The 10,644-nt window shown below is 42.4% G+C and overlaps 1 gene segment (V, D, J or C); it reads right to left on the bottom strand.

Annotated features, from left to right (window-relative positions):
- Positions 1 to 1,330: 1,330 nt before the first annotated feature.
- LOC113913062 lies at positions 1,331 to 1,901 on the bottom strand. The segment is given in 2 exon segments: positions 1,331 to 1,737; positions 1,859 to 1,901. Coding segments are annotated over 2 exon segments (450 nt in total).
- Between the last annotated feature and the right edge of the window lie 8,743 nt (positions 1,902 to 10,644).

The raw sequence follows: 10,644 nt of genomic DNA, 5'->3' as shown, positions 1-10,644 counted from the left end.
TATGCTAAGTGAAATAAGTAAAAAAAGACAAATACCATATGATTTCACTCATATGTGGAATTTAAGAAACAAAACAGATGAACATATGAGAGGCACGGTGTGGGGGGGGAAGAAAAAGGAAAGAGGGAAACAAAACATAAGAGACTTTTAAAGATAGAGAACAAACGGAGTGTTGATGCAGGGATGTGGGTGGGAGATGAGCTAGAGGGGTGATGGATATTCAGGAGGACACTTGTTATGATGAGCGCTGTGTGTTATATGTAAGTGTTGAATCACTAAATTCTACTCTTGAAACCAATATTGCACTGTATGTTAACTAACTAGAATTTATTTTGGTTCTTTTTAAAGATTTTATTTATTTATTTGACAGACAGAGAGAGCACAAGCAGGGGGAGTGGCAGGCAGAGGGAGAGGGAGAAGCAGGTTCTCCACAGAGCAGGGGGAACCCGATGCAGGGCTCGATCCCAGGACTCCAGGATCATGACCTGAACCGAAGGCAGTCACTTAACTAACTGAGCCACCCAGGCGCCCAACTAACTAGAATTTAAATAAAAATTTGAAAAGAAAAATAAAAGGGGCTGTCCAGAGGGGCAAGAGCCATAGTGGAATCAGAGTCAGGCCAACTGTGATCTTGCTCCTTGTGGCCAGGACTCTGTGAGATGGCGACTCTCAGCAATGACACAGAGGTCACCACGGGAGCCTGGGAGCAGGAGGAGTCCCGTATGGAGGGCATGGACAAAAGGAGAGGTTCCTATACTGGCCCCTGTGTCTGGTCCTCACCTGAGAGAGTGACAGGTGGAGAAGGGCCCAGGTGTGAGGTGGTGTGGAAGTGGTCACCATTGATGTTTCTTGCAACTTCTTTATCTTCTTCCTACCTCTAGGAAAAGGAGGCCATTGCGTGAGGAATATTTTTGCTACCTCTCATGGGACTGCCTGCATTTCAGATCAGCACCTCATGCCTGGAAGTGAGTGTGTCTTGGCCTGGAATTGATCAGATTGCAGAGACATCAGACTGGTCAGGGGACCAAGCTGCAGTTTTATGATATGGGAACAACTTGACCTGTGTCTCCTACCCAGATGCCAGAGTCCACAGTCCATGTCCCAACCTAAAATTCACAGAGAGGAGGGAGAGGTTGGGGATGGTGAGGAGTTATTTATCTCTGAGCATGGGATTTAACCAGTGCAACATTGAGTGAGACTACACTAGCAATGGATTCATGTAAATTTTTATCTTAACAAAAGTATGTGATACTGTGAGATCAAGTGGTCTGAGGAAAATCAGGTACTAACAGAAGAAACGATAATGAAGTGAGCCCTCAGCTAGCCTTGGTCAGAACCCCTGCTGTGGGTGGTGCACCAGGTCAGGAGAGCGCAGTAGTCCAGCTTTGTGTCTCACTTCCTCATGGGTCTGGAGCACAGTGGAAGTCTTAGAGTTGCCATGCCATGTAGCAGAGTAATAGTCCGCCTCGGCCTCAGCCTGCAGCCCCGAGATGAGGAGAAGCCCTGCATTGGCTGAGGCGTCTTGGAGCCTGAGAAGCGGCTGGGGACCCCGGGGCCCTGGTGTTTATCTGAGTCTGAGTGGTAGTACAGCAGATACCGGGGAGGGCTCCCTGGCAGCTGCTGGTACCAGCCTATCCAGAAATCACCAACACTGAAGCCACTGCTCAGGGTGCAGGTGAGTCTGGCCGTTGACAGAGAGGAAGGGCAGCTGGGTCAGCATGGGCTGGGACAGGGAGCCTGCAAACACAGACACTTATGGGAGATGGGACAGGGCAAAAGGTTAAGCTGCTTGGTGGTCTGTGACAGTGAGGGTGACACCCACTCAAGAGCTGTCATGGGTACCTGGGGATGTCCCTACCCGTGCACTGAGCCAGGAGGACAAGAAGAAGGGTCCGGGCCATGGTGGATGCTCCTCCTGCAGCCTCAGATCAGGACTGGGATGGGCCTGCCTTTTATCTTCTCCACGGCCTGAAGGAGGAGGGGCTGCTCACACAGATTTGTTTCCTGCCACTAGATGAAATCTCAGCTTTGTCCCTTAGACAGAGAGGGTTGATTCCCACAGAGACTCTGTCCCCTGGGAGGGAACAGGGAGGAAGCAGCTACTGGGACCTTCCACAGACCTTCGAGCAGCAGACGCCTCCTCAGCCAGAGGGGACACAGTTGCTGAGTCCCCACCAACGCACAGAGGCACCAGGGTCCCAGCCCCAGGGGATCTGGAGATTAGGCAGCCGGAGACCATCCCCCCACCCCAACACACACACACCCCGCCCTCCGCCTTGCAAACCTAGGGGAGACCAACAGCGCCCTCTGCTGCCCACTGGTCAAACTTCAGTCTGTCACTGGAAAGGATGTCAGGGACTCTGAACCGAGAGCCTGGTCCACGGTCAGTCCATAAGCAACCATGTGCCACATGCACTAGTGCCCAAGGTAACTAATATTAACAAACAGCTTTCCCACTGAAGCCTTCTGAGTTTGTCAGAGAAGAAAAAGGGGCTACTTCGCCACCACACACCGTGAGTGACGCTGCAGTGGGTTGAGAGCAGAGGGCTGGGGAAGCACACACCTGAGCACCTCTCTCAGCAGAGCTGCGGGAGAGAGATTGCTTCCCTGGGTGTGGAGTGGGGGCCAGGTGTCCTACAGCAGAACAAATAAGGCACTCCACCTTCCCAGAAGGGAGATGGAATTTGCGGGGAGGGTGGGACATGACATGACATGCTGAGCGGATGGAAACTACATCATTTGACAGTAGTTTTGAGCAAATGGAATATAAGTGCGTAACGGGCAAGGAAATTTGAAGCTTAAATATGAAAGTACTTCTGTGTCAGTGAGGTGCTTGGGTTGTTTTCTTTTGTTTTATTTTTTTTTAAAGATTTTATTTATTTATTTGAGAGAGAATGAGAGCCAGAGAGCACGAGAGGGAAGAGGGTCAGAGGGAGAAGCAGACTCCCTGCTGAGCAGGGAGCCCGATGTGGGACTCGATTCCGGGACTCCAGGATCATGACCTGAGCTGAAGGCAGTTGCTTAACCAACTGAGCCACCCAGGCGCCCTTCTTTTGTTTTAGAGATTTTATTTATTTGGGGCGCCTGAGTGGCTCAGTCGTTAAGCATCTGCCTTCGGCTCAGGTCATGGTCCCAGAGCCCCGCATCGGGCTCCCTGCTCAGCGGGAAGCCTGCTTCTTCCTCTCCCACTCCCCCTGCTTGTGCTCCCTCTCTCACTGTCTCTCTTTCTGTCAAATAAATAAATAAACTCTTTTTAAAAAGAGTATTTATTTATTTGAGAGAGAGAGCACAAGCGGGCGGGAGGAGTAGAGGGAGAGGGAGAAACAGACTCCCTGCTAAGCAGGGAGCCTGACTGAGGGCCCAATCCCAGGACCCCGAGATCATGACCTAAGCCAAAGGGAGAGGCTTAACCAACTGAGCCACACAGGCACCCCAGGTGCTTGGGTTTTTATTTTACTTGGCGATGTTAGAGGTTGAAAACGGGAGAAATTATTGTTGAAATTTATCTTTTTTTTTAAATTTTCCAACTTTGTCCAAATATAATTGATAATCACAAATTGTATTCATTTATAGTACAGCTTGGGGATTGGATATACATAAAAACTGTGAGGCACTCACCACAATAAAGCTAATTAATATATCCTTCACCTCCTATACGCACTTTTTTCTCTTTCTTTCTTTCTTTCTTTCTTTCTTTCTTTCTTTCTTTCTTTCTTTCTTTCTTTCTTTCTTTCTTTCTTTCTTTCGGTCATGAGAACCCTTAAAATCTACCCTCTCAGCAAATGTCAAGTGTACAATACAGTATTAGGCACTAAGAAATGTATACCTTAGAAGACATCCTGGTGTCAGCTTCAACAATGTGCCTGATAACAACAGAGCAGGTAAGGCCCTATCAGGAGGGCTTGAGGTGCAGGAAATCTGGAGGAGGGAGGTGAGTGCACAGAGTCCAGGATAAAGAACCCTGAGAGGTGACTGTGGCCCTGGACTGAGGGTGAGGGAAAGGATGATGGTGAGGTTGAGGGTTCCAGTTGCGTTCACTGTCATGTGATATATGAGAGAGAGAAAAATAAGATTGAGGAGAATTAAAGGTGTTTCATGTTCTATTTGTAAAGCTGGGGCATGTAGGAAATACGTGGGAACCAGAACAGGGATGTTGCCAAGTCAGTGACAGGAGCATCCTTTCATGAGGTGCAGAAGCCCTGGGGAGAGTGATCAGAAAAGGATAAGATAAGAAAGGTGATCAGATGACAAGAAAAGGAATAAGAATGAAATACAGGGAGCCATCCCTGCTCACAGAACCAAGATAAAGCATAAAAATCCATTTGAGATAAATAAGGAAATCCCTCATTTCTTTGCGCATGTGTTTATTTAATTATTTAGGCAATTACTGTTCAGATTTGGGCTCCTTTTAAGGTTGACTTGGTTAATTCTGGTGTTCTCTTTTTTTTAATGTTACTACTGGGTTTTTTTTCCTTATTCATTGAGTTACTAAGAGCATTGTGTCAACAGCTGCAACTATAATTGTGGCTTGATTATTTCTCTCTTTGCTTCTGTTAATTTATGCTTCATATAGTTTTTTTTAAAGTATGTTATTATATTTTGGATTTTTATGTTTTTTCTTGAATGGATTATTTTATCACTATGAAATGTGTCACTGTTTTTCTAGAAAATTTCTTCCCTTAGTCTTTTGCCTGGTACTTATATAACCACAACATCTTTCTGTTGTTCACTGTAGGGGTATACTTTTTTTTTTACCTTTCTTTTATTTATTTTTTATTATGTTCAATTAGCCAGCATATAGTACATCATAGTTTTTGATGTAGTGTTCAACGATTCATTAGTTGCATATAACACCCAGTGCTCATCACAACACGTGCCCTCCTTAATACTCATCACCCAGTTACCCCACCCCCCCAACCCCTCCCTTCTGTAACCCTCAGTTTGTTTCCTGAAGTCCAGAGTCTTTCATCCCCTTGGCTCCTTCCACAGTTCGGCTATTGTGGACATTGCTGCTATGAACATTGGGGTGCATGTGCCCCTTCTTTTCACTACATCTGTATCTTTGGGGTAAATACCTGGTAGTGCAGGTGCTGGGTTGTAGGGTAGCTCTATTTTTAACAACTTGAGGAACCTCCATACTGTTTTCCAGAGTGGCTTGCATTCCCACAAATAGTGTAGGAGGGTTCCCCTTTCTCCACATCTTCGCCAACACATGTTGTTTCCTGTCTTGTTAATTTTGGCCATTCTAACTGGTGTAAGGTTGTATCTCACTGAGGAGCCGAGATGCCCTTCAACAGATGAATGGATAAAGAAGATGGGGTCCATATACACAATGGAATATTACTCAGCCATCAGAAAGGATGAATACCCACCATTTGCATCAACATGGATGGAACTGGAGGGGATTATGCTAAGTGAAATAAGTCAAGCAGAGAAAGATAATTATCATACGATTTCACTCATGTGTGGAACATAAGGAATAGTGCGGAGGACCACAGGGGAAAGGAGGAAAAACTGAATGGGAAGAAATCAGAGAGGGAGACAAACCATGAAAGATTCTGGACTTCAGGAAACAAACCGAGGGTTACAGAAGGGAGGGGTTGGGGGGGGTGGGGTAACTGGGTGATGAGTATTAAGGAGGGCACGTGTTGTGATGAACACTGGGTGTTATATGCAACTAATGAATTGTTGAACACTACATTAAAAACTTATGATGCACTAAAATATAGATATATAAGGATTTCATGTAAATAGAAATAAATAAATAAATAAATAAATAATAAATTTTAAAAAAGAGTATCAGTTGACCATAATTGTGCCAATTTATTTCTGGACTCTCTACTCTGTTCCATTGGTCTGTATTTCTGGTTTTATGCCAATTTCTTGTGTCATGACTACCGTAGGTTTGTAATACATTTTGAAATCAGGAAATATGATTCTTCCAGCTTTATTCTTCTTGCTCAAGATTCCTTTGGCTATATGAGTCTCTTGTGGTTGCATATGAATTTTAGGACTGCTTTTCTATTTCTTAAAAAAACACCATTGAAATTTTGATAGGAATTGCATTGAATCCATAGATTGCTTTGGGTAGTATGGAAATGTTCACAATAGTAATTCTTCCATTCCAAGAACACAGGATATCTTTCTATTAGTCTATATCTTTTCCTATTTCTTCCATCAATGTTTTGTAGTTTTCAGCATATAGATCTTTCCCATCCTTGATTAAATTTATTCTTAAGTATTTTATTCTTTTTTATGTTATTGTAAATGGGATTGTTTTCATAATTTTTTGTCAAATAGTTTGTCGTTAGTATATAGAAAGACCACTGATTTTAGTATGTTGATTTTGCATCCTGAAACTTCACTAAATTTGTTTATTAGTTCTAACAGTTCTTCAGTGGAGTCTTTAGGGTTTTCTACATAAAAGCTTATGCCATCTGCAATACAGATAATTTTTTCTTATTTTCCCATATGTATGCATTTTGTTTCTTTTTATTGCCTAACTACTTTGACTAGGGGTTCCAGTACTGTGTTGAATAGAAGATGTAAGAGTGAGCAACTTTGGGCGCCTGGGTGGCTCAGTTGGTTAAGCGACTGCCTTCAGCTCAGGTCATGATCCTGGAGTCCCGGGATCGAGTCCCTCATCGGGCTCCCTGCTCGGCAGGGAGTCTGCTTCTCCCTCTGACCCTCCCCCCTCTCATGTGCTCTCTATCTCTCATTCTCTCTCTCAAATAAATATATAAAATCTTAAAAAAAAAAAGAGTGAGCAACTTTGCCTGGTTTTTGATCTTAGAATAAAAAGGGTTTTTTTTTTCCCACTGTTCAATATGATGTTAGCCATGGATTTGTCATATATGGCCTTTATTGTATTGAAGTAAGTTACTCCTATGCCATTTTGTTTTATCATGAAAGGATGTTAAATTTTGTTGAATGCTTTTTCTACATCTATTAAGAAGATCATATGTTTTTTCTTTCATTCTGTTAATGTGGTGTGTGACATTTATTGATTTGTGTATGCTGAACCATCCTGTATTAAAGGGATAAATTCCACTTGATTATGGTAAATAATTCTTTTCATGTGCTGTTGAAATCAGTTTGCTAATATTTTGTTGAGGATTCATGCATTTGTGTTCTTCAGGGATATTGGCCTGTAATTTGTTTTTCTTGTAACATCCTTGTCTGGCTTTGGTATGAAAGTAATGCTGGATTTGTAAAATGATTTTGAGAGTACTCCTTTCTTTTCAGTTTTTTTTGGAAGATTTTAAGAAGGATTTATAGTGGGGCACCTGGGTGGCTCAGTCGTTAAGCGTCTGCCTTCAGCTCAGGTCATGATCCCAGGATCCTGGGATCGAGCCCCACATCGGGCTCCCTGCTCAGTGGGGAGCCTGCTTCTCCCTCTCACATTCTCCCTACTTGTGTTCCTTCTCTCATTGTCTCTCTCTCTCTGTCAAATAAATAAATAAAATATTTTTTAAAAATTAAAAATAAATTTTTTAAAAAGATTGATATTAATTCTCCTTTAATACTTAGTAGAACTACCAATTATTTCAAATGGCTTGTTTGAGTTCACTGATTGAATCTGTTGTTGACACTCTCTATTGAATTTTTCAATTCAATCATTGTATTCTTCATCTTCAGGATTTTTATTTGTTTTTTTATATTGTTTCTATTTGTTTATTAAATTTCTCATTTTGTTCATGTATTATTTTCCTGATTTTGTTTAGTTGTTTTTGTTCTCTTATAGTTTATGTAGCTTCCTTAAAATAATTATTTTGAATTCTTGGTCAAGCAGTTCATCACATTTCATTTCTTTAGGGGCATTTACTGGAGCTTTCCTCATTTCCTTTGGTGATGTCATGTTTGCCTGATTCTTCATGATCCATCTAGCCTTGCATTGGTACCTATGCATTTGAAAGATATGCACAAATATCTAATCTTTACCATCTGACTTTGGCAAGTAAAGACTTTTTTCTGCTGGATCTCTGACCTGATGGGACTACCTCCAGGACTGTGGTCTAGTGAGGCTGATAGCCAGACTCACAACTGTTGCCAAGTCCACAACTGGGTCCCTGATTGGCAGGCCTGTTGCCAGGGGCATAGTCAGGTGTGCCCTTCATCACGTCCCTGAGTGCTCCCATCAGGTCACTGGACTGGTCCCTGGGACCCATATACTGGTCTCCTGGGATCATGACCTAGGAGCAGACTTACTCTATCCATATACATTCTGGGTCTTCATTGTCAATCAGCCCTTCCTGGCCAGTTGGGTAAAGGTAATATACTTGTGGACCACAGTGGAGCAGGATTGGAACTGGGTCATGGGACTACTTCAGGGACTGCAGTAAGTCCAAGATCAGTAAGCCTGTTTCCAGGAGTGCCCATGGGTGTGGCTTCTGCCAGGTCCCTCAGGCGGGCCTCTGGATGGACAGAACTGCCTCAGACCACATTAGAGTAAGGCTGAGCCAGGTGCTGGGACTGTTTCAGGGACTGCAGTGAGGTCCAAGCTCAGTGGGCCTGTTACTAGGAACACCTACAGTCAAGGCTCCTCCTTGTTGGAAGGGGCTGATGGAAGGATTGGAGACAAGTGGAGGTGGAGCTAAGTCCATAAGGGAATGGGGCTGCTTCTAGTCTTTAGTTGGGACCACAATCAACAGATCTGGCACTGGTATGTGGGTCTGCTTTCTCAAACTGGCTTTTCTTAGTTAGGCTCCACTAGGTTTTGCAACCTCTTAACTGGATCCCATAGCTCCCCAAAGGTACTTTTGTCTGTGAACGGCTGCCAAATATTTTTCCTGTGGGGTTACATGGGATGGAGACCTACCCTTCTGCCACCTTGCTGATGTCACTCTCCTTTTTATCAAAATTTAGAAGAGAAAATTCTGGAAACCTGGGATAATGTCTATTAAGAAAATTTAAAGTACCGGGCGCCTGGGTGGCTCAGTCGTTAAGCGTCTGCCTTCGGCTCAGGTCATGATCCCGGGGTCCTGGGATCGAGTCCCACATCGGGCTCCCTGCTCGGCGGGAAGCCTGCTTCTCCCTCTCCTGCTCCTCCTGCTTGTGTTCCTGCTCTCGCTGTCTCTCTCTCTGTCAAATAAATAAATAAAATCTTAAAAAAAAAAAAATTCAAAAAAAAAAAAGAAAAGAAAATTTAAAGTACCTACTATATCTCTTTAAAAATCCAAATTAGAAAAAAGGGCAAATGAAACCACAGAAAATCTATACTCCCAGTAAAACAATAAGACAGAAAATGTCCATACTTCAAATAACTTGTAAGTGAAAACATGTTGACTAACTGAACATAATAAAAAAATGTAAGTGAAAATGCATAAATAAACAAACACACAAACTACCAAATCCCAGCAGGCTCTCTCTCATGCTTCCATCATCAGCCACAGTTTAAGCAGAAAACGAGGTCAGGCAAAACAGCTTTGTGGATGACAGAAAAGGAAAGCTAGCAGTGAGTCTGATATTAATCTTAAACCACTGAAAGAAACAGAAAACCCCGCAAGTGTGAAAATACTGAGAAAGAATGCAGGAAGGCCAAAGCCCTGGTTACAGTAAAGGGGCATTAAAAATAAAGGACTTCTAAGAATGGCAATGCTTTGGGGGAAAAGGTAATTAAAAAGAAAGCTGCGGAGTTCTGTAGGAACCATCCTGTGAAAGGAAAAACAAGCAAGGGGGTAGAATTTCAAAGTTCTCTCTAGTATAAGAAAATAAAAAAGATAAGCAAGAAACAATCCATTTCCCCATCACCATGAAAGCAACAGGCAACGTGGTAGAGAATTTCAAAAAGTCAGTCTAATTGACACATCAACATCTTTTTTAAAATTACAAAAGAGGAAAACCACTTACCAACTTGTTCAATGAAAATGGATAAAGTCAAATATGTGGAAATTACTGAAAAAGGAAAAATGAAAAAAATCCTAAAAGAAAACCTCTATTTTAAAAAAATGGAAGAAATACATACTTTCCTTGGAAAATACAAAGTTGGTCTCATTAAAGATAAAACATTTAAACAGACGGATTTCCTTAGGAAAAATATAAGGAATACTATCATGAAAATATTCCACAGAAAGACATGAGGTATTAAGAAATCTATTAATAATATGCCATATTAATAGGTAAAAGATAAGATCATATTGTCTCAATAGATTCTGAAAGATCCTTTCACCAAATTTAATAACTATTCCTAATTAAAACAAAAAACAGGTAAGAAAATAAAAACAGACAGATACATTTATAATATGGTAATATGCTCTCTCTCACAAACACATATCATTTAGTCCCAAAGTCAGCATTTCACTTAATGGTGGCATCTCCACAAAAATCAGGAAAAAAGTTGCTCATTACCTCCACTATTATTCAACATTGTTCTATAACTATTAGTGCAATTTTTTAAAGAGTAATCAATGGTCAGGTCTAAGTCCTGTGGCAGGACCACATGAGTAGATATTGCTAAAGACCCAAATGCCTTAGATCTTCAGGTGCTGGTGGCAGAAGTGACAGCAGAAATGTCCCCAGTGAGCTGGTGTTGGTCACAGGTTATGATAGGGGTGTCAATGGCTGGGCAAAGGATGCAGAGAGGTTGCCTTGGCACACTTCCCTAGGGCCAAGGGCACAGTGTAAGCTCTGAGGCTATAATTCCAG

The sequence above is a fragment of the Zalophus californianus genome, chromosome 14, assembly GCF_009762305.2.
Source record: "Zalophus californianus isolate mZalCal1 chromosome 14, mZalCal1.pri.v2, whole genome shotgun sequence".
Taxonomy (NCBI): Eukaryota; Metazoa; Chordata; class Mammalia; order Carnivora; family Otariidae; genus Zalophus; species Zalophus californianus.
This window is presented reverse-complemented; position numbering and strand designations above follow the sequence as displayed.